This window comes from Ornithorhynchus anatinus, chromosome 2 (assembly GCF_004115215.2).
Source record: "Ornithorhynchus anatinus isolate Pmale09 chromosome 2, mOrnAna1.pri.v4, whole genome shotgun sequence".
Taxonomy (NCBI): domain Eukaryota; kingdom Metazoa; phylum Chordata; class Mammalia; order Monotremata; family Ornithorhynchidae; genus Ornithorhynchus; species Ornithorhynchus anatinus.
Genome location: NC_041729.1, coordinates 88,530,617 through 88,555,664, shown reverse-complemented (window position 1 = coordinate 88,555,664; position 25,048 = coordinate 88,530,617). Strand labels below are relative to the sequence as shown.

Below are 25,048 nucleotides of genomic sequence, written 5' to 3'. Positions count from 1 at the left end.
GGGAGAAAGAGGCAGGAGAGTCAGTAGTGAGGTACAGTTAGAAGGTTAGTTTGAGAAGAAGGACAACAGGGGAAGTAGTGGGTTAAGAGAGTAAATGTGTTCGGTGGGGTGAATTTGCAGAGAGCCTTGCAGCCAGTATTGAGAATTCTTTTCTAGATATAGAGGGACTCGGGGTGACATTGGAGGGCTTGGAGGAGCACTGACATGTGTGCCAAGCAATGCTTCAGGAAACCGTTGCTTGCAGCAGCATGAGGTATGGATTGAAGAGAGGAGAGAGAAGTTGGAGGCAGGGAGAGCAGCGAGTACAATATAGGTCTCATGATTGGTCCAGAAATCTTCCCAATCAATAGCTGCTATACTGCTTCCTATAGCCCACTGCCAGCCAGCCTGGGGATTATCACATGGATTTCCAGATTGGTAGTTTGTGGGAGTTGGCTGAAGGCGGGCAGGTGTGAGGGCTAGAAAATCCCAAGATGCGCAGTCAAGCAGCCAGTAGTGGTCAACCCAGCCTGCACACCTCACTCCTCTAATGCTAGCCTTCTCGCTGTACCTCCATCTCATCTATCTTGCCACTGACTTCTTGCCCACGTCCTACCTCTGGCCTCGAAAGCCCTCCCTCCTCTTATCTGACTGATAATTACTCTCTCCCTCTTAAAGCCTTATTGAAGACCCATCTCCTCAAAGAGACCTTCCCTGACTAAGCCCTCCTTTCCTCTTCTCCCACAACTTTCTGAGTCACCCGAACTTGCTCCCTTTAATCATCCCGCCTCCCAGCCCCACAGCACTTATATTGCTATCTGTAATTTATTCATTTATATTCATGTTTGTCTCCCCCCTCTAGACAGTAAACTCACTGTGGGCAAGGAGTGCCTATTGTTATATTGTACCCTCCCAAGCGCTTAGTACAATGCTGTGTGCACAGTAAGCACTCAAATACAATTGACTAACCGACTGGTCATTGTTTCAAAGACATTACTTCTTTCTGCACTTGCCTAGTTTAGATTTGGCCAGGTCAGATTTAGGATTCCTGAGTCCAGTTCAGTGGGCAGCCAGCTATCCACCCTGAACTTTACATTTTACACCCAGAGGCAGGCAGGGAAAGTGACCCTTTGCCTGTTTTACCCAACCTTATCAGTAAGACATGTCTCACCCCTCCTGAAGCCATTAAAAAGGGGAGGAAAGAGAAACTTGGTGTCGAGTGGAAGTGATTCACCGTCATCAGCAGCGGTTCCCCTCTCATACCAGAAGAAACCTGCTGCCTCAAGCAGTGTCAAAGGCATTTTTGATGCATATGCTCACTTTGAGAACTATCAGTGGTATTCACTGAGTGCTCACTTTGTGCAGAGTACTGTATTAAGCGCTTGAGAAAGTACGACAAATCGGTAGACACTATTCCTGCCCAAAAGGATCATTCAAGCTAAAGGGGGAGGCAGACATTAAATTACCAATACAGAGTAAGGATATGTACATAAATGCTGTGGGGCTGAGGGTGGAGTGAATTTCAAATGCCTTAAAGGGTTCAGATCCAAGCTCAGAGGTGATGCTGAGGGGAGGGAAGGGAATAGGAGCTTAGTCAGGGAAGACCTCTTGGAGATGTGAATTTAGGAGGGCTTGGATGGTGGGAAGAGTGATTATCTGTCAAATATGAGTGGGGAGGGAATTCCATGCCAGAGGGAGGATGTAGGGAGGGGCCAGCGGCAGGATAGACAAGATGGAGGGTACAAAGAGTAAGTAGTTTGGTGCTAGAGGGAGCAGAGTGTGCAGGTTGTTTTTTAGTAGATGAGTAAGGTAAGATCCCAAACCACATGTTGCTTTTCTTATCAATTATTTTCATAATAGTAACATGGGGCTAATTTCTTCATTCTAACTGGGAACAGTATTCCTCATTATTGTGGAACAGTGCTGCTAAAATTCCACATGAAGTACATCCTCTAAATGGCTGTGTTCATACAGAAGAATTTTCTAGCAGAAATGAATCCAGTTTGGAAACAAACCTATGCTAGGCAAATCTGACACTTGGTGCCAAGAGAGAATTTGCAAGACGAGAAGTCTGTGAACAGGAGGCAGACTTGTAGAGCCAAAAATCCCAGTCACCAACCCAACCACAGAGTTCAGCAGCAGCAGCGTGCTCAGTGGTAAGAGCATGGGCTTTGGAGTCAGGGCTCATGAGTTCGAATCCCAGCTCTGCCACTTGTTGGCTGTGTGACTGTGGACAAGTCACTTAACTTGTCTATGCCTCAGTTCCCTCATCTGGAAAATGGGAATGAAAACTGTGAGCCCCACGTGGGACAACCTGATTCCCCTATGTCTACCCCAGTGCTTAGAACAGTGCTCGGCACATAGTAAGCGCTTAACAAATACCAACAAATACCAACATAGTTCAGTTCATGGTGACTGCTTATCCGTCTGATTGGTAAAGCGTATTTTGGGAATTTGCAATTCCCATCCTTATCTCCCAGCTTACTGCCCCTCTGGACAGCCTCAGTCAGCTAACAGTAGAGTGAAGGGAGCAGTCCAAAGTCCTCAACTTTCCCAGGTGGCAGCTGCTAGTTAGGCAGGCTCCTGAGCCAACCATAAGGGGACTTCTGCAAATACCATCTCACAACCAAGAATCAGTGTCCTTAACCACATAACTTTCAGCCAGTTCCGAGAAAATCAAGACAAAAAGAATGTTGCAAATCACCCCTCGGATTGAATCAAGGCTAATTGTGTTTGTGCTAGTGCTTTTAAGAATACTTGGGTTCAAAATATTCTCTCTCAGTCAAGCTTTGGTTGTCCCCATGTAGAGTTGGTCAAGGTGTTCAACATCCACAACACATTTAATCTTTAGTCCCCCTACAGTGTCACCCCCTTCACTTGCTTTTTCTGTGTGTGTGTGTGTCTCATATTTCCAACAATTCTAATATTAAATATCCCTAGCCACATTCCTCTTTGCTGACCAAAATTCTTACACACCTTGTGCCAATGTTTGCTTTTGCTTGAACGATTTTGCAGGGTTGATATCTATAGAAGGGGGCACAATTCATTCTCGGCTGCAACTTTTCATACTTTTAAAAATTGGCCTTACCCCAGCCTAATGGCTTTCTTCAATTCATTAAAGAATACCATTTAGGTTTCTGTGTGATTTTGGGGGCATAATATTTGTGGTAGTGAAATGAAGCCTGAATTTCCAAACCGCTGATTCTAGTTAATTGTGATTAAAGTTAAATGATTTTTTTATGAAGAAACCTAGGCAGATGGATTATGTTCAGCCTTAAAGTGTTTCATATAGCATTTGTGGTTACTGGATTTCAGTGATCAATACCCTCAAATTAAATCTTTGATCCTTGTCAATAGAGCAGGAATCTTTCTAAATTGATTTTATGTTCTGTGAACAGTCAGTAGCTGATCATTCTTCCATTTTAAGGTTTTTCAGAGTTGCAAGTTAAACCCAGAGAGTCTTCTGGCCTAGCCTTGAAAACAATTGAGATAAAAAACAGACCAGACCACAAAAGAATGAAAAAACTCACACTCCTTGAAAAGAGTTAATAAGTACAAAATTAATTAGGCACAAAGTAGTTCAGGAAAAATAATAATAGTAGGATCTGTGGGAAGGGATTGTCACTGTTCATTGAACTTTTCTTTCCCCAGTGCTTACTACAGTGTTCTACACTCAGTAAGCACTTAATACAATTGAATGAATTTGCTAAGTGCTACCTATGTACCAAGCACTGTACTAAGTGCTAGGATAGATATAATCCACAGGTTCAGTGCTGTCCAGGGCACAAAGGAATGGAGAGAGAGATTCTTGTGGGATGGCAGTGGGCCAGATCCCCAACCTAAGTACCATCTTTTTTTTTTCCCAGTGGTATTTATTAAGCATTATGTACCAGGCATTGTTCTAAGCACTGGGGTAGGTACAAGTGAAACACCACTGTCCACATTCCACATGGAGCTTACAGTCTTAATCCCCATTTTACAGATGAAATAATTGAGTCACAGAGAAATGAAGTGACTTGCCCAAGGTCACACAGCAGGCAAGTGCCAGAGCTGGGATAAGAAAACAGGACTTCTGATTCCCAGGCCAGTGCTCTATCCATTAGGCCATACTGCTCCTCAATATCTCCTTCCCAGTCCACTAATGTTAAATACCCTGTGGGAGAAAGTTAATATCCTAGCAAGTTTCAAATGTTTTAAAAACATATTTCAAATAGTTAAAAGTCTCCCTAAAAGGGCAGTGGAAATGTAGCTTCTCCTCATTCTACAAGACCACCAGCAGCTCACATCCTAAGAAATATCACAAGGTAACAATTTTTTTAAATCCTGAGTTTACCATCCCCAACAAAGCATGACTGGATGGAAATTACAATAAACATGATTAACAGTCTAATCTTTTATTTCATTTCCTCAATATTTCTTTATAGTGGCCCATTAAGTCTTCCATTCCAGGTATAACTTTCTCTTGCAGTGCTCCCACCCCAAAAGGTAACCTTTCCAGCAGTGAAAACCTTAGTGTTCACCAGGGCATTGGGATCCATAAAGCAGCCTCAGGGAGAAATAACTACATTTGGAGTGAGAGAGCTCCAGATGCCATTCCCTCAACCTCCCGTCTCCCCCCGTCCCTTCCTCTGAAGAAATCCAGGCACTTACCTTATGTTTCATGGGATAAGGTAGCATTCATCATCTTTTTCCACAGGAAAGCTAGTAGGGGGAGAAAGGGCAACAGCAGCATTCTAGACTGCCTCCTCCCACGTCAGGGAGGTTGACACCAAACCTTGCTTCTGGAAGCTGCACCCGGTGACCAGGTCTCCAGAAATTCACTGGACCTCCTTGACAGAGGCAGGTTTGTGCTGATCCTGAAGAAAGAGGGCAACCCGGGAGAAGGGATTATAGGAAAGTCTTAAGAACAGCCTGATCCCTATGATCCAAAAGACACCATCTAAGTCCCAGCACCTGTGGGCCCAAAAGACCTTCCAAATTAGGAAAATTACAAAGTCCTTGTGTGAGCCAGCCAACTCCCATTTGGTTTGCCAGTCCTCACTTTCAACCATCTGGGAATTTTGGCCACAAATGGTTGGATAATTGGCTCTTTACTGATCCCATGTGAAGTGAGTGGATAAGCAGTGGAGGAGTGGCTCCCAGAGGAATTTAAGTGGTTCTGTGGAGAGAGCTAAGATTGGCAAATTCCACAGTCTGCCTTTGCTCAGCAGTTACAGTTGTGATCAATCAATCTCTCATATTCATTGAGCACTTACTATGTGCAGAGAGCACTATTCTAAGCACTTGGGAGAGTACAATACAGTATAATTAGATGAAATATTCCCTGCCCATAACGAGTTATCGTCTAGAGAGGGAGGCAGTCACAGAAACACATTCCACTTTATGAACTGCACATGAAAGAGTGCCAAGAAATTGTTCCCAGTTATTTCCTTTATCATTAAAGAGCTAGGACGGAATTGGTTGGGGAACTTCTCCATCTCTCCCTACTCTCTCCATCCTTCCTGATTGATCATGAAAATGAAGTTGAGGAGAGATGTGGCTGGGTCTCAACTGCTGCAGAACTATTCTAGTTCCTGAACTGATCTATTAACTGAACTTCACTGTTGCTGGTTTAGGCTGTCCAAACCGTATTGCAGCGAGGCACCAAAAACTTCTGTAAAATTTCTGAATTTGCTATATGAAGAGTTAGTTATGTTCTTCATTTTAATAGTAATCACTATTATTATTCATTCATTCCATCATATTTATTGAGTGCTTACTTTGTGCAGAGCACTGTACTAAGTGCTTGGAAAGTAGAATGCAATAATATAAACAGTGACATTCCCAGCCCACAACAAGTTCACAGTCTAGAGTGGTGAAGATTGGCATCAATACAAATAAATAAAATTACAGATATATTATCACATGATCATTTTACTATCATAAGGTGGAACAATGACCTAGAGAAAGAGAATGGAATTAGGAGTCAAGAGACGCTTCTTCTTCTTCAGTCATATTTATTGAGTGCTTACTGTGTACAAAGCACTGTACTAAGCATTTGGGAGAGTTGAGTATAACAACAGACACATTCCTGCCCACGGTGAAGTCACAGTCTAGCGACCCGAGTTCTAGCTTCAACTTCTCCACTTGCCTTTTGGGTTACCTTGATCAAGTCACTTCCCTTCTCTGTGCATCACTTTTCTCATCTGCAAAATGGGGGCAAAAAGCTTTTCTCCCTCCCTCTAGACTGTGAGTCCTCTGTGGGACGGGGACTGTGTTCTACCTGATTATCTTGTATAACCACTACTTAGTACCGGGTTTGGCACAAAGTAAATTACACTTTAAAACCATCATTATTATTATTTTGTGTATTTGGTTAGTGACAGAGCTGCAGTCCGTTAATGCAGAGAGCAACCCAATTAAGAAAATGGGTCATTATTACTTTGTATACGTCTTTGCTTCCCGTTTGAATTGAATATCTTAGCCCTGGAGCAATGATCAAGTCATTTATTTTCCATGAACAGTCATTGTTGGGTGCCATTGTCAGGCCATAACAATTATGTGGCTGCCTATCCTGAGTTCTATTCATTGGCTCCTACTAAATTAGCCTTCTAGTTGCACTTCACGCTTCACTCTCCCACCTCTCAGTCCTCACCCACGTCGTTCTCCTCGGCTCGGTGTTCCCTCGAACCCCAAATCTAACAGACGACAGCATGGCCTAATGGATAGAGTGCAGGCCTGGGTGTCAGAAGGACCTGGGTTCTAATCCTGACTCTGCCAGTAGTCTGTGTGACCTTGGGCAAGTCACTGAACTTCTCTTGCCCCAGTTCCCTCATCTGTAAAATGGGAATTAAGACTGTGAGCCCCATGTGGGACAGGGATTGGGTCCAACCTGATTATCTTGTATCTACCCCAGTGCTTAGAACAGTTCCTGGCACGTAATAAGCCGTTAACAAATACCACAGTTATCATTATTATTGTTATTATTACAGCAGCCTTCCCTCTACTCAAAGCCTTCCTGGAAGCCCACCTCCTCCTTCAGCATACCTTCCCTGATTAATTCCTAGCATCCCAAATCACATAAACAACGTGGCTAAGTGGAAAGAGTCCGGGCATGGGAGTCAGAGGTCATGGGTTCGACTCCCGGCTCTGCCACTTGTCAGCTGTGTGACTGTGGACAAGTCACTTAACATCTCTGTGCCTCAGTTACCTCATCTGTAAAATGGGGATTAACTGTGAGCCTTGCGTGGGACAACCTGATTACCCTGTATCTACCCCAGCGCTTAGACCAGTGCTGTGCGCATAGTAAGCGCTTAACAAATGCCAACATTATTATTATTATAAATACATCATCCATCTCAAGCACATATGTACTTACTCAAACCTTTTTCTGCTCTTATTTATATGTACCTTTTCAATGTAAATTAAGTTATTTCTTTTGATTACTCTGTTTGTAATTACCTTTGTGCTTGGTAAGTGGTAAAGAGTGGTAAGGTGTCTTTGCCTGATGTGGAAGGAGATGGGCAACAATTGGTAAGATTTTAGGATATGGGAGACATGTATGGAGCAATCCTTTCATGATTTAATGTTTCATGAAGAGTAGGATGATGACACTGTATTTGTGGTGATTTTTATTGAAAATTATGCCTATCTGATTTATACAGTAGGCTTGATTTAAATTATTGCTTCTTTTGAAGCAACATAAATGATAAAAAATAGTCTTAAATTTGGGGACAGCTATAACCTAGAAATTGCACTATGGATTTATCAGGCATAAGTGCAAATGCAAATCTTACTATAAAAGTTTCTTTTCAGAAAAAAGGACTAACCACAGTCCTTAAGTATTCTACATTCTTCTAAGTCAAGAGCACTATTTTTTTAATGCTAACTTTAATGACTGTGAATGTAAGATATTGCTAAATTACATCATCTGAACTAGCATTACATATTCAAATGCATTCAATGTTGATATTTAGAAGTCTCAAGTAAATCTTCTTTCGTTTCTGTTTTTAGTAGAATTCACACTCATCACAGGTTTTAGACTATAATCAATAAAATGAAAAATATGTTGTTCATTTTGAGTAACAAAAACTTGCCTGTTTGTACACGTCCAGTGTAGGCTTGAAAATTTTGATAGTAGTGTAGACTTCAGTTATTTAGTTGCTTTATATTCTCTACCTTGAGATAATACAGGGTTGAGCTTCAATGGGATTTATCCTAAATATCATAATCACAATTTTTAGAATTAGAGGAATTAAGTAGATCAACCAAAAAGCATTTCTTTCTTTGTCCTTTACTTGATATATCTGAAGATTTATTAGATCCTTTTATCAATTTGAACATTTTCTCTCAATGTTTGTTTTATGAAGGTAGAATGTTTGAGTCAGGTATTATGGCTAAATAATACTGGCAACATTTTGAAATGCTTCCCATAGCTAATTGTCATACTGTGATTCCTGATAATATTTTTATACAACTTTGAGCTATCCATGAACCTCTGGAAATTTGGTATATAATTTTCCTATTGTTCAAATCTTCCTTGGGATCCAATGCATCGCTGCATCCCCTTTATATTCTGGGAGCTCTTTGTGGGCAGGGTCTTTCCAACTCTGTTGTATTATACTCTCCCAAGCAGTTAGTGTAATGTTCTGCTTTCAGTAAACGCTTAATATATATCATTGGGTTTGCTTTAGGCTCTTTCTGCTTACTTGTTTTTGTGTTGCATTCAAGAAGGTAAATTTTCTTAGGCTATTATAATTCACTGGCAAAATCTAGTGTTTTGTGTTTAGAAACTTCAGCAAATTTAGGGCATTCTACATAGGTCTGCTGAATTATTTGTTAAAATGTGGGGATTATCCTTCCATTATTTTGTAAATAACATAGATACACTGGCATAGTAGAAATTGGTCTGAATCATTTTACATTTTCAAATGCTAAAAAACATCCCAACCATGTCCAGCAAATTTAAAACCTACTGTCTTGGCGTGATCCCAAAGGAGGAACTCTTCCAAGGTAATGGAGATCATTATAATTACTTTCCTGAAAGGTTGTAATTTGTTGTTTTAATCTATTCAAACAGACAAGATTTCCAGGGTTAAAGTAGCCCTCTTTATGATAGTCTGTAGAGAACAGTGATCTGTAAAACAAGTTTTTTATGTTGCATGTGTGCTGGTACTCACACAAAGGATAAGCCATAGCAACAACCCTCTTTACAACTTCCCAGTATCTCTGCACATTTATTACAGAAATAATGCTGACAGGTTAAACAAACAAAGCCTGTTGGTTTTGTCTGTTTGCTGTGTTCTCAAACTGATGGATAAACCTACAGTTCTTTCTCTGTGGCTGATAGTTTTATGGGGGTGAATTTTTCTTTACCATACAAATTTTTCTATGTAGCTACCATTTTTCTATATATATCTACCGTCTCTCTCCTTTTAAAAGCACATTGCTTTCATGGTTTGAAGTCAAGTGAAAAAGATTTAGGTTCCTGGGCAGGAAGTGGCAAATCTAGTTCCTTTAAGCAAGATGGTGAAGATGCTATTAAAAGGTAATCTTCCATTTGTAAATAAAGTATTTATTTGGCCACCATAAGCAGAAGTTAATTCCTTCCCATAAAAGGGAGTCAGGGTGCAGAGTATGTAAAATATGTCAGTGTATCAGACCCAAGGTAAACCTACCCATTTTTTCAACTAATAGCTCTTTTGAATATTTTGGGTGAAAGGACAACTTACCTTTTTTGCCATAGGCAAAGTTGACTTTATTCCATTTGCACAAATAATATATCATGGAAAGCATCATGGTTAGGACAACAGTAGGAACATTTAGAGTTCATCTTGAGAATGAAATTTTAAGGAATCCTGTAGCATACATTTATATTTATCCTTGGTACAAAATAGGTTCTCTCCTATGAATCGACACCTTATTGTGGCAGGAGAGTTTGGGTACATTGATGAAGCTTAGAGCTGTGCCATATAAGCCTATCTATAATGGAAAGATTTAAGCCGAAGCTTCAGACAAAGTCGATTCACCTGTGCTGGGCAGTAGTGGCGTGGGAAAAAGTAAAAGGCAGATGATCAAGTGATCAAAACGTTGATCAAAGACAACGGCAGAGACTCCGATTTGTACTGCATGGAAGGTGGCAATGGAAAGCCACTTCCATGTATTTACCAAGAAAACAACCTGTATTCACATACCAGAATGACTTTAGACAGAAGGTGGGACATTCTGAAGAGGGTATATCCATGGAGTTGCTATGGGTCGGAAACAATTCAACAGATTTTGAAGAAGAAGACAGAATAGATTAATTTATGCTGGAATTGAGTGGAAAATTATAATATACAAGATAGTTGCTGGACTACACTGTTTTTTTAAAAGAGAACAGATGCTCTTTTAATAAACTGAATTCCTGGAAAAAGAAATGTATTTGAGAATTTTGTACCCATGTTGAGCGATTTATGTGTTTATAGTACTAATGTTCACCTCCCAAAACTTTGGGAGCTCATGTCTTATCCAGAATCCCCCACTTTGATTAAAGGCACAAAAAAAAAATAAACAACCAACAACTAAAACAGTTAAAGAATCTCACCTTAGAATATGCTACTGCATTATTCAGGAGACTATCAGAACATTCTCTGCCTACACTGTTATCTGTTTCCCTTGCAGCCTTTGCAGAGTCTTTACTGTATTAGGATGATTCAGAATTCTCTGTCCAGCAATATTTTCTGTTGATTTAGTGGGGCACAATGCATGTTTTTCCTTACATTTGATTTATATAGATCCAAAAAGGATTTTTCAGGAAAGAAACTATTGAAGTTAAGTATTTGTTGAGGAGCAGCATTTTCTACATTAGAAATGTCTATGTACTTAATATAATCATTTTTTAAAGGGTCCTTTAAGGAGTATTAATTTGTTTTATGTGTTTCTTTTCACAGATTTTGGGACTTTTCCAAGCCTGATCCTCTACTTGAAACAGTAGAACATCACACAGAGTTTACATGTGGGCTAGATTTAAGTCTCGACAACCCAAAACAGGTACACACTAGGATATGTAACTTTATAAATCGTGATTACCAGTCATAAATAGCCTTCATGCCTCAAGCAGAAGGCCTAACTGAACCTATCAGCTAAATATGATACTTAGTTCCATGAGGCTAATAAATAAAAGGGACTGTGGTGGAGACCTTAAGGGACTGTGGGGGTTCTTCAAGGTTCATTTCTGGGTCCCCTTCCATTTTCCATCTACACCCACTCCCTTGGAGAATTCATTCAGTCCCATGGCTTCAACTACCACCTCTATGCGGATGATACCCAAATCTACATCGCCAGCCCCACTCTCTCTCCCTCTCTCTAGCCTCTCATCTCTTCCTGCCTTCAAGACATCTCTACTTTCATTCAGTCATATTTATTGAGGACTGACTGTGTGCAGAGCACTGTATTAAGCACTTGGAAAGTATAACTCATGACAAGTCCAGTGAAAGTGCAATTATGACTTGAATGTCCTCCCATCACCTCAAACTTAACATTTCCAAAACAGAGCTCCTTATCTTCCCATTCAAACCCTGTCCTCCCCATGATTGTAGACGGCACCGCTATCCTTCCTGTCTCGTAAGCCCAAAACTTTGGCATTATCCTTGACTCCTCTCTCTCATTCAACCCACATATTCAATCCATCACCAAATCCTGTCGGTCCCACCTTCACAACATCGCTAATATCCGCCCTATCTTCTCCATCCAAACTGCTATCAAGTTAATACAGGCACTCATCCTATCCTGCCTGGATTACCGCATCAGCCTCCTTGCTGATTTCCCAGCCTCCTGTCTCTCCCCACTCCAGTCCATACTTCAATCTGCTGCCTGGATCATTTTCTACATAAACATTCAGGACACATCACTCAGCTCCTCAAAAACCTCCAGTGGCTTCCCATCCACCTCTTCATCAAACAAAAAGTCCTCACCACTGGCTTTAAAGCATTCCATCACCTTGCCCCCTCCTACCTCACCTCACTTCTCTCCTTCTACAACCCAGCCCGCACATTTCGCTCGTCTAGTGCTAACCTCACTGTGCCTTGATCTTGCCTATCTCACTTCCAGCCCCTAACCCACATCCTCCCTTTGGCCTGTTATGCCCTCCTAGGACAATTTCTCTCCCCTCCTTCAAAGCCTTACTGCAGGCACATCTCCTCCAAGAGACCCTCCCAAACTGAACCCTAGCTTTCCTCATCTCCCATTCCCTTCTGCATCACCCTGTCCTGCTCCCTTTGCTCTTCCCTTTCCCTACAGCACTTAGGTACTTATCAGTAATTTATTTGTATTGATGTCTGTCTCCCCAGCTCTAGGCTGTAAGCTTGTTCTGGGCAGGGAATGTGGTTGTTCTGGGCAGGAAATGTGTCTTGTTGTTGTATTATACTGTCCCAAGCAAAGCACTCAATAAATATGTTTGAATTATTGAATGAATAAAAGGAGTTACTTAAAAGTGGACTTGGAATGAATGAATGGTTGACTAAAAGTCCGTAATCATCCGTGCAGGTAACAAGTATTTATTCCCACTTTTTGGAAATTGGAAATATAGTGACTTCAATAGAAAGAGAGATTGTGCTAATTATTATTTAAAGATTAAAAGATACTTTTAAAAATTTACGTTGTTACTTTGAAGTTGGCTGTAACTCTGAAATACCTCTTAGTTTTCCACTAAGTTTCCTGCAGGACTATTTTTGTGCTCCTGACTGGGCAATAATTTCCTTTGGATAAAGGCTGACTTTGCTCAGGCCAATGTTTCTCCCGACCCCCAATCTGCAAAGGGCAAGTCTGCCCTTTGAGATGAATCCAAAGCTTGAAGTGTCAGGGTTTTGAATAAGAAAGGAGTAATGTCAGTGGAGCTATAAACCTATAATTGCACTGCAGGTACTTCGATCTCACCAAATCTTCTTACTTACCAGTTATAATGTGGGGCTTTTCCAGACTATGCCCTGTCTCTGCACACAGTAAGCACTCAGTAAACACAATTGACTGCCTGACTGTCTCCCTTCACCCTGCTGCCATCCTAGGGAGCCTGAGGACAGTTTCCAGTGACTAGGCAAGACATGTGGGTAGCAGGATGATTGACATAGCACAGAGTTACCAGCATACCTAAGCAGCTGTTGATTAGGCAGACACCACAGACCAAGGACCTGGGTTCTAATGCCAGCTCCAACACTTGTGTGCTGTGTGACCTTGGACAAATCACTTCACTTCTCTGTGCCTCAGTTACCCCACCTGTAAAATGGGGATTAATACTGTGAGCCCCATGTGGGAAATGGACTCTGTCCAATCTGATTAGCTTGTGTCTGGGTTCAAATCCCAGCTCTGCCACTCATCAGCTGTGTGACTTTGGGCAAGTCACTTTACTTCTCTGTGCCTCAGTGACCTCATCTGTAAAATGGGGATTAAGACTGTGAGCCTCATGTGGGACAACCTGATTACCCTGTATCTACCCCAGCGCTTAGAACTGTGCTCTGCACATAGTAAGTGTTTAACAAATACCAACATTATCATTGCGTCTACCTCACCATTTAGTGCAGTGCCTAGAACATAGTAATCGCTAAACAAACACCAAAAAAATAGAAGGTATTTTGGAAGACAGTTACTTGACTAAAATTTTCAGTCAGCCAGGACCAAGACCAGTGACTTTTTCCTGAATCCAAATTATAATCAAATTTACTTTTACTTTGAGGCAGAGGGATATGTTTGGCATTTTTTAAATTACATATTCATTTTACTGTAGACAGATATGAGCAGCTGCCAGGTTACGTCTTTTAAAAATCAGGAAGAATCCTCTGACCTGTCCAAGGTCCCTACTCAAGATCATGACTTTCCAGTTATGTTAGCCCTCAGCTCTTATTTGCATTTTTTAAACCATATTACTTCCTCCAATCTATAATTTGTTTTAGTGTCTGCCTCCCTCTCTAGATTGTAAACCCCTTAAGGAAGGGAGTATATCAAACAATTCTATTATAAACTCCCAAGTGATTAGTACAGTTCTTCACACCTGGTGGTCCCTTAATCAGTATTATGGATTGATTGATTGATTGAGCATTGATAAGTTAATTTTTCCTTTTTCAGACTTGCAATTACCTTGCCTAATGAGGTCTTCTTTCAAAAGACTCAGGGAGTTCATGCCTGGTTTGTTTTTGGAGGGTGTTTTGTAATGTTCAGATCTACCTGCTCTGATCTTTCCCAGAGTGTTCCTAAGAGTGTTCCTCTGTGCTTGGCTGTCTTTGAGGCCTCTGAAGAAAAAAATGCTTAAAGCAACCCATCACAGGAACTCCAAAAATGAATGTCTGAAATTTTATTTGAAAATCTTCCTTTTATAATTCCCCCTTGTCAGGTACACTTTATTCACTCCGGGATGTCCACTGCTCTCATTTATAAGAATGTGTGAATTTTCTCTTCTTGTCTCCTTTGAGAGTAAAAATTAGAATTTAAACAAATTCCTTCCATTTCTTTACAGCTGAATCTTAAAGGGTGGACTTTAATTCAGCGTCAGAAATTGTAGTGCTTTTTAATGATATGCTATATCATTAAAAATAATGCCATATCGTTAAACAGCACAATGATGATGAGTAGCTAGCCACTGTAAAGCATAGACTGTGTGAATATCATTAGACATTGCAGTATATTAAAAATTAAACTCAAAGGGAATGTTTTAAATGTTTTGAATCTAAAGATGACTCACATACTAAAGTCTGTATAATTGTCAGAGGAAAAACAAACAAATGCTTCTCCAGATTATGAGGTAAAGCCATTCTGTTTAGAAGTAACATAGTGTAGTGGATAGAGCATGGGCCAGAAAGTAACAGGTTCTAATCGTGGTTCTGCCACATAGTAAGCGCTTAACAAATACCATCATTATTATTATTCTTTTCATTTAAATAGACACCATTTCATTGTTTTTTAGTAACTTAAGACCTAATATTTAATTTGGGGTTCTCAATTTCTGATTAGGAAATTCATGTTACTTTGTTATGTTTGAAGTAGAAAAGAAAAGACTGATTTGGTAAATGGATGACAATTTCAATATAAAGAGAGATGTCTTTCAGATGAGGTTTTTTTTTTCCTTTCAGATTCTGTCAATTTTTCACACCAAGAGATGTTTAATGAAATGAACTGAATCTTTTCAATGGCATTTTGCTTCTGAATATTTAACTTCAGCTGCTTAGAAAGTAAGCTTCACTGTGCTTGGCACTTAGAGTCCTTAGCTACATTGAACCCTGAGATGCCTGGAAAAGTTCATTTAACTCATGTGGTTAAGAATTCCTTTCCCTGCCTTAGGATCTCTTTACCCAGTCGTCATTGCTTTGAATCGTGGGCCCGGGTTTTCCAGCGATCTCTAGGGATTTGCTGCTGGGAGCCAGAGTAACAGGGGGCCCTGGTCTTTGAGGCACCTATATTCAGATGCTAATTTTACTGATGGGGCAAACTCTGAGATTTGTGATTGGAAGAAGTCCAGAAATGGCAGCATGTCCAAGGGAAGGCCAGAGGGGAACCTTATGGCACTTGGAGAGCTGGTATGAGCCAACTGCTTACTGGATGTGGATACCCTTTGGCTCCAGGAATCTGGCCATTCTGCCAGTAGAAGTGGTTGATATCACAGTATCTGTCAGTGCCTGTCTACTTGTTTTGTTGTCTGTTTCCCCCTTCTAGACTGTGAGCCCACTGTTGGATAGGGATTGTCTCCAACTGTTGCCAAATTGTGCTTTCCAAACGCTTAGTACAGTGCTCGGCACACAGTAAGCACTGAATAAATACAATTGAATGAGTGAAATGCCAATTATCTGGCTCACGCTGTAATGGGAGACCGTAGTAAGATATTGTTTCTGCTCTGGGCTTTGGATTTGTTTTGATTTTCAGTGTATTTCTGTAATTTATTACATTTACTGTTCAAAGGACACCAAAGAACAGTGATCCCCAAACCTTTATTTCCCTTTGGCATTTAAATTTGATGGATCCAGTTTACATTTTAGTACTCATACTTCTCCCTCCCTCTTTGTCCCGTAATTAGGGAATATTTTTAAAAAACTTTTATAATGTCTCCAGTCCCTCCTTCTCCAGCTCTTACTTATTTCCCTTGAGAATATCCACCCAGTCCTTCTACTTCCCCATTTCTCCTGCCTTTTTCCCTCCAGGAGGAACTCCCAGAATCTAGATAATAATAACAACAATAATAATAATAATGGTATTTGTTAAGTTAAGTGCCAAGCACTGTTCTAAGCACTAGGGTAGAGACAAGGTAATCAGGGTGTCCCACATGGGGCTCACAGTCTTAATCCCCATTTTAAAGATGAGGTAACTGAGGTCCAGAGAAGTTAAGTGTCTTGCCCAAGATCACCCAGAAGTCAAGTGGCGGAGCCAGGATTAGAACCCACGTCCTCTGACTCCCAAGCCCGGCCTCTTTCCACTAAGCCATGCCACGTTGCGGGCTCATCAAAGGAAGTTAAGATGAAAGAGCGGAATAATGGAAATTTCTCAGTTTGAATTGTAAATATAAGATTTCTGAAAAATTTCAGCCATTCTTTCAGTGCTGTCTTTGGGGGCCTTTTCAGCTCCAGCTCTGATTTTGACCCCAACCACAAGCCTGTCTCTTTCAACCAACTGATATTTTACATCTGCCACATCCTAGCTTTCGAGATGAGATGAACCATGCACCAGAAGTCCTAGAGTGTGGTGGCCTCAGGCTGTATTCTTTTCTGGTCCTCTTCCCTATTGCTATAAATTCATATAACTTTTTTGTTGTTCAAATATCTTAAAAGAAAAAACAAAGCACTTTTCCCTACCCCCTCATCTTTTATGTCCTCCTCCCTTATATATTCTTTTTACCAATAAGTTTTATCTCATGTTCCCCAGTTAATGAAAATCCTGTTGTTTGGAAAGACTCTGAGTATCTAAATTGGGTCAGACCTGTAATCATTTGAAAAATATGGGTCAAGTTGTACTTTTTATTTGCACTCTTTCAAGCAGTTAGAACAGTGTTGGGGACACAGTAAATGCTCAATAGATACCTTTGATTGATTTAACAGTAGAATTTAAAAGGGCCAATAAAGAAAGCAATGAATTGCATATTGTCCCGGAAGAAATGAAATGAGTATCACTGTTTAATTGTTACACAAATGCAAAATAGTAGTGACTCAAATTTTAGATACCAGAAAACCAAATCCTTTACAGTGATTTCTTTTTTCTCACTCACTACGCACTCCCTTCCACCCCCTTCTTGGCCTGCCTTCTTCTCTTCCTCCCTCTCTTTTTCCTTCATCCTCTTTGCATTACTTTCTCTCCTCTTATCCTTGTTTCTTATCTCTCTCTGCTTTCCCTTCTCTTTCTCTCATCTCTCTACCTTTGTCCCTTCTATTCCCCTTCACCTTCCTTCTCCCCATTTTATCAATCTCCAGTCTTCCTTTTACCTTTTTTCTCCTATTTCCCTTCTTTCTGCTGTTTATTCCCTTTCTTTTTTCTTTCTCTTTCTTCTCTTGTCCACTCTTCTTTCTCCACCCTCCCCCCACCCCACTTATGTCATCTGGATAATTACAGTATATTGAGCAAGCTTCCAAAGGGCAAAGGAAATTGCATAGTGGATTAGGAGAAACATGGAGGCTCTGCCAGAGAACAAAATCAGTTAAGTCTGTGATAAATTAACAGTCAGCCAATCGCATTTATTGAGTTACTGTGTGCAGAGCACTGTACTAAGCACTTGGGAGAATACAATAAAACAATAAAAAGACACATTCCCTGCCCACAAGGAGCTTACAGTCTAGAAGGATCTATCCATATTAAATCCCTTGAGGTAAATGACCTCATAATCTAGGGCATGGGCAAATACTATGATAAACACTACAAAAACATAAAAGGAAGCTCATTCCTTTTAGGGAATATATTAATTTCACATAAAAGAATGACAGTGCAATTACAAGATGCATTTTGGGGGAATTTGTGAGGCACAGTTTGCTAACGGAAAGCCTGCAGTGATTTAGGTAAGAACAGTAAAGCTCACTAACTTCCTAGCATATCAGAATTGAGGCACTGAGACTACAGTAAAAATACAGGGCAATTCACCTCTGCCTTCACTTTATCTACTACTTCAGTGTTGTGTAAAGCACAACTTAGAACATCCTTTGTCCAGGACATCTTGTAAAATGCATTCTGCACATAAAATGCCCCACATTCAATAGGGAAAAAATAATTACATTGTTTTATGCTCTTTCCCTTATTTGAGCATTGCATTCACTGGCAAATAAATAATTGGGGGATTTTTGGTATGTGTACAAGTCTTGAATTATTATAATAATGATGGTATTTGTTAGGCGCTTATTATGTGCCAAACACTGTTCAAAGCACTGGAGCACTGTCCTAAGTGCTGAATGTGGCCTGTAGTCTATCCTTGAAAATAACTTCTGAGTAACACCCATCACAAAAAAGTGATCTAAATGCTTAGGTAGAAGTATTAGGTTTTCAAGCCCCTATTATCTATTTGAGAGGTAGGGTAACTGTCAAAGCATCATGCTTGTCCTCCCCTTCCCCCAGGTTGATCGTGGTTATTTTCTAAATTAGGAGGATGAAGTATATTTAGAGTTTGCATGAAAAGGTCTGTATAGTGTTATTGGGTCCTAGATAAAAGCTTCTGGAGAAGCAAGTCAATCAGTCACGTTTACTGAGCGCTTACTGTTTGCAGAGCATGGTACTAAGCAGTTGAGAGAGCACAACATAACAGAATCGGTTGACACATTTCCTACCATGATGAGATGTCTCTTACGGATTAACCTTTTCATAAAGTGAGTTCATATCCTTGAATGGAAAGCCTCGAGCACGGGATCTCTAGCTTAAATAAAGGTGGAAAATGTAAACCAAGTAAAAGCATTTTTCAGTGCACTAAGAAGTAGGAGGAGGAGGAGTAAGAAGCATGTTCTATTGGAAAGATTATAGGCCTGGGAATCAGAAGACCTGGGTTCTAATCCCAGCTCCACTGTGTACCTGCTATGTGACCTTGGGAAAGTCACTTAAATTGTCTGTGCCTCAGTTCCCTCATCTGCAGAATGAGGATTCAAACCCTGTTCTCCCTTCTACTTAGGCTGTGAGTCCCATGTGGGACCTGATTATTTTGTATCTACCCCAGTACTTTGTAGAGTGTTTGGCATATAATAAGCTCTTAATAAATACCACAATTATTAATCCCACTTTTAGTAGTAGTAATAGTATTTACTAAGTGCCTACTCCGTGCAAAGCACTGTTCTGAGGTCTGGGAAGAAGTACATGGAAGAAAATTAGACTCTAAGAGCAGTAAAAATATTATCTTTTCCTTCTCCTTTCCCATCAGAGGAGAGTTTCCATCTTTGGGAGACTTTTGTAAGTTGTACTGAGTTTTGTCAGTTTTGAAAGTTTTTAGAGAATTCATTTACAGTAATATGAAATAGGGGTTTCTAATTTCCTCTCTCTCCCACCCCCTAGCTTGAATATCTTTTGTCGTTGAAATTATAGACTGAGAGTTATATTCCATTTCTCCTAGGAATAATAATAATAATGTTGGTATTTGTTAAGCACTTACTATGTGCAGAACACTGTTCTAAGCGCTGGGGGAGATACAAGATAATCAGGTTGTCCCATGTGAGGCTCACAGTCTTAATCCCCATTTTACAGATGAGGTCACTGAGGCATAGAGAAGTTAAATGACTTACCCTCGGCCACACAGCTGCCAAGTGGCAGAGCTGGGATTCGAACCCATGACCTCTGACTCTCAAGCCCGAGCTGTTTTCACTGAGCCACGCTGCTTCCCCTAAGTTTCAGGGGTCTTAAAAATTTCATTGTGTGCGCTGGTATAAGGATGCCTAGTAGAGAGGGAACTGAACTGTAATTCTGGGATTTGAATTCTGTCACCATTAAGTTGTTGGGAGCCCTTAAACTTATGTAAAATCAGCCTCAGTTTCTCTATCTGGAAAATACGTCAAAAATAATTGGTCCAACCAACTGGCAAAGGTTCAGGAAAAGGAAGGATGTTACCAGATAAGAGATGTTGATGGCTGGGGCATATCACAGGATAGGAAAAAGCGTTCCTCTAATTACCTAAAAGTCCTAGTCAGTTTGCCTTCTTGTAAGGCCCCTGTTTGTTTTATTATGATTACATTAAGTGGTTCTTGGAATAGAGGCAGTGACTGGGAAGCGATTAGATTAATCACAGCTTGAAGTTCCCTTATGAAATTTTCAAGCCTTTCTGTCACATTTTGCCTCCTATTGAGGCTAAGGTATCTGGGAATGAACAGTGGATTTCACGCACCTGCTTAAAAAATAGGAAGTTCAAGTATCACAGAATATGGTGCAATCAAAATTAAAATTAGCAGATCATTGGAAATTTTATAATTTAGGACTCAGGCAGGAAGTACAATCTAGAATGTTGGTGGTTGTATTTTTAATTGCCGGCTCTGTTTTTAAACTTTAAATGCTGGTTTAGGTTGTACGTAACACTGGGCAAGGGTTAGTTGTGGTGTTCATTAAGAGTAATTATGTGCCAAGCACTGTACTAAGAGAAGTTGTGTTTCAGGAAGAGGATGGGTTTGGTAGATAAGTAAGCAGAAACATTCAATCGCAACTAAAGCCAGAGTGAAAAGCTGAGAAAGGTGAAGTGCCTTGTGTTTCTGGTTCAGATAGAGTAGTGTGAGCGTTATTGAATGTAACTGTAATCCAGTTACATGAACTCCGACCACTCCTTGCCAAAGCAATGGGGCCAAAATGGAGAACAAATTCCCAAGGCATGTGTTGGCATTTTCAGGATGGTCTGGAAGAGGTTGAGCTGTGGAGCTGCTACTTTAATTAATCAATCAGTCGTATTTATTGAGTGCTTTCTGTGTACCAAGCATTGTACTAAGTGCTTGGGAGAGTACAACACAGTAGTTGGTACACACATTTCCTGCCCACAGTGAGCTTGCAGTCTAACGGGAGAGACAGACATTAATATAAATTCCAGGTAGGTACATAAGTGCTCTGGGCCCGAGGGAGGGGTGAATAGATGGAGCCAATCAGGGTAACCCAGAAGGGAGTGGGAAAAGAGAAAATGAGGGATTAGTTATAATAATAATAATAATAACTATGGTATTTATTAAGCACTTACTATATGCCAAGCACTGTATTAAGTGATGGGGTAGATATAAGATAATCAGGTCTCACATGGGACTCACATTCTAAGAAGCAGGGAGAACAGGTATTGAATCCCCATTTTGCAGATGTGGAAACTGAGGCCTAAAGAAGTTAAGTGACTTACCCAAGTTCACACAGCAGGCAAGGGGTGGAGCCAGGTTTAGAACTCAGGTCCTTTGACTCCCAGCCCCATGCTTTTTTTACTAGTACATGTCGTTTCATATATACATGTATTGCTGAGGGTGGTGTAAGTAGTTATTAGTTAGGGTCTAGAAATGGCCAACTGGTTTTTAAGGTCTAGTGTTTTGGGAACTAATCACAGAAGGTTTGTGGGAGGAGATGGGATTTTGGGAGGGTGGTGGGTGAAGAGAGAATTTTGGTCTGTTAGACTTATGAAGAGAGGGAATTCCAAGCGGAGAGAACAGTGTGAGTGAAGAGACTGGATTACTGTGTAAGCCTTCTCTCTGATCTCCCTTCCTCCTGTCTCTCCCCGCTCCAGTCTATTCTTCATTCCGATGCCCGGATTATCTTCCTGCGGCAATGCTCTGGACATGTCACTCCCCTCCTTAAAATCCTCCAGTGGTTGCCTATCAACCTCTGCATGAAACAAAAACTTCTCACTCTGGGCTTCAAGGCTCTCCATCACCTTGCCCCCTCCTACCTCACCTCCCTTCTCTCTTTCTACTGCCCACCCCGCACGCTCCGCTCCTCTGCCGCTCACCTCCTCACCATACCCCGTTCACACCTATCCCGCCGTCGACCCCTGGCCCACGTCCTACCTCTGGCCTGGAATGCCCTCCCTCTTCACCGCTGCCAAACTAACTCTCTTCCCTTCTTCAAAGCCCTACTGAGAGCTCACCTCCTCCAAGAGGCCTTCCCAGGCTGAGCTTCCCCTTTTCCCTCTGCTCCCTCTCTGCTCCCCTTCACCTCCCCTCAGCTAAGCCCTCTTTCCCCCCTTTCCCTCTGCTCCTCCCCCTCTCCCTTCCCCTCCCCACAGCACTGTGCTCATTTGTATATATTTTTGTTACCCTATTTATTTTAATGAGGTATACATCCCCTTGATTCTATCGCGATTAAGTTGTCTTGTTTTTGTCCGTCTGTCTCCCCTGATTAGACTGTAAGCCTGTCAGTGGGCAGGGACTGTCTCTGTTGCCGAATTGTACATTCCAAGTGCTTAGTACAGTGCTCTGCACATAGTAAGCACTCAGTAAATACTATTGAATGAATGAATGAATGAATGAATGAGGAGCTAACCCAGAGAGTTGAGAGCAAGATAACATTAGTAGGGTATCTTGAGAGGAGTGAAAAAGAGATTTGGGGAGTAATAATAAATAATAAATAATGTTGGTATTTGTTAAGCGCTTACTATGTGCCGAGCACTGTTCTAAGCGCTGGGGTAGACATAGGGGAATCAGGTTGTCCCACGTGGGGCTCACAGTCTTAATCCCCATTTTACAGATGAGGGAACTGAGGCACAGAGAAGTTAAGTGACTTGCCCACAGTCACACAGCCGACAAGTGGCAGAGCTGGGATTCAAACTCATGAGCCCTGACTCCAAAGCCCATGCTCTTTCCACTGAGCCACGCTGCTTCTCGTAGCAGGTGAAGAGCGCAGGTAGGCAAAATGGGGCAAGTTGATGGAGAGCCCTGAAGTCCTTAATAGTCAAATTGTGTGTTTTGATTTTTTATGATATTTGTTGAGCACTTACTGTGTGCCAGGCACTCTACCAAGCACTGGACTAGATATAAGCAAATTGGGTTGGACAGTCTTAGTCCCACATGGGGCTCACAATCTTAATCCCCATTTTACAGATGAGGTAACTAAGGCACAGAGAAGTTCAGTGACTTGCCCAAGGTCACCCAGCAGACAAGTGGCAGAACAGGATTAGAACCCAGGACCTTCTGATTACCAGGCCCGTGCTCTACCTAGGAGGCCACACTGTTTCTCTTCGATGATCTGTGGTTATTCCCCTTCAGTGAAGGAAATATTACAACTTTGCAGCAATTGATTTGGCGTCATGAGAGGCTACCCTCGGTTTATTTTAAGGTCGATTAGATCTCTGGAATTTAAATATCAGAAAAACACTTAATACCCAAGAAGCCTCAACGATTAATGTTTTCGATAGCCATTATGGGTGCTTTAATTTAGCTGCCTAGTTTGGGGTTTCCAATAACTCCAGCACTTTGCCTTCTAGGTGGCTGACTGTGCCTGGGATGAAACCGTGAAGATCTACACGCCTTCTTGCCTGAGTGTTCCTCTTTAGACTGCTGTGTGACGAGAGGCCAGGGGACGGGTTGAGGAAGTGCTTAGGAGCTGTCAGTGTGTAACCTAATATCGATAATGTGGCTTTTACCAGCTGCTCTGATTTTAAATAATTAACAATCCTTTTGAAGTTAGGAGGTGAATTTTCAATCTTATTTGAACACGATGGGTTGTTTGATCGAGGTATGTTAACGTATTTTCCTTATCTGAACGAATAAATAGAATTTTGATGTATTTTTGAAAATTCTGGTAACGTGTTCACTCTGCAGGAAGGTAAAATGTGGTTCTATCAACTGAAGGGCACTGAGTTGAATTGATAGTGGGTTTTTATTTTTTTCCTGTAATTCTTGCATTATTTTTCTGGTAAAATAGAAATAATGATGATGATGAAGAACGGTAAATGTCAGACTTTGGAATTAATTGCTTCTCTTGACCTTTCATTTATTGTTACATGATGTCCTGCACATTAAAAAAAAAATCTGTCTGTGTGCACTTTGCAGTGTGCAGCACCACCGCCCACCTGCTCATTCACTGCACTCTGTGACCCAACGGGAACACAGGTAGCAGAGAAGAAAGAATTCATTCCTCCAACCGTATTTATTGAGCACTTAGTGTGTGCAGGGCACTGTACTCAGGTCTTGGGAGAGTGCGATACAATAGACACATTCCCTGCCCACAACGAGCTTACAGTCTAAGGGGTGGGGGAGAATGGGAGGGGTGCCACACAAGACCGAACCACTATATCTGGGTGCAAGTTCTCAACCAGAGCCTGGAGATGGAGGCCTGTCCATCATTATCTCACGATGCCCCAGAATGAAACTTGGTTCATCATCTTTGGTTTCCCTTCCAAGCTGGAGTGACAGCCAGGAATGGGAATCTGCAGGGAGGGGTGAGGAGTCGATGAAAGCTGGGTAGGGAGAACGTGGCAGAGACCTTCACTCTCCTTCCCTCAGTCTCCACTGCAGGGTCCCTCTTTGGCTTCCAAGGATGGGTCAAAACCCCAAGCACAAGTGCATAACTAACCAATATCACTGCTCTGTGCATTAAGATTTGTAGACGCTTAGACTGTTCAAGCTTTTCTCTTGTCAGTCAATCATATTTACTGAGTGCTTCTTGTATGCAGAGCACTGCACTAAGCGCTTGGGAGAGTACAGTATAATAAGGAGACACATTGCCTGCCCATAACAAGTTACTTCACCTTGCTGGCACTGAGAAAGTTTAAGTTCCGTAAACTGGCCCCTTCATCTGTAGGCTTTTACTCGCTGAAAATATGCACACGAACATACACACATGGGATTTGGATTGAGGTTACACTTAATTCAGTGCTGCCTTGAAAGGGCATGCAAACTTATCGATCACCTTCTTGATTAATCAAAGTAATCTTGAACTTTTGTTGCTCTATCCAGTATTTGTGAACTTTCCTCCCACCCTTGACCCCTCATCTTTTCGATATGGGGCTCTCAAGTCATTACCAATTGGCCACAGTGACAGTAGCCCATTTTGCCCGACAAGGAGCCAGTTGGGTGAGTGAGCCAACAAATTGGATGTTGGATTTTTTTTTCTTTCCTTACTGCTAGCTACTTGGAAGTAGCAGCCGTTCCAACCCCCCATTTTGCCTGTAAAACCAGTTCTGCACTCAAGCCAAATTCCCCTTTCGATAAATGCCCTGGGAGTGGAT

General features: G+C 41.3%; 1 protein-coding gene across 3 annotated transcripts in view; it reads left to right on the top strand.

Annotated features, from left to right (window-relative positions):
• Positions 1 to 23,790, top strand: part of PEX7 (peroxisomal biogenesis factor 7) — an 84,626-nt gene extending 60,836 nt beyond the window's left edge. For 2 of the 3 annotated variants that reach the window (XM_029057938.2, XM_029057940.2), the window contains 2 exons: positions 10,890 to 10,989; positions 23,303 to 23,790. In XM_029057938.2, coding sequence (XP_028913771.1) covers positions 10,890 to 10,989; positions 23,303 to 23,371 — 169 coding nt within the window. In that variant the 3' untranslated portion in view covers positions 23,372 to 23,790. Of the gene's footprint in view, positions 1 to 10,889; positions 10,990 to 15,056; positions 15,135 to 23,302 lie in introns of those variants that run through there. The other variant, XM_029057939.2, reaches the window with a different exon arrangement.
• Positions 23,791 to 25,048: the final 1,258 nt, after the last annotated feature.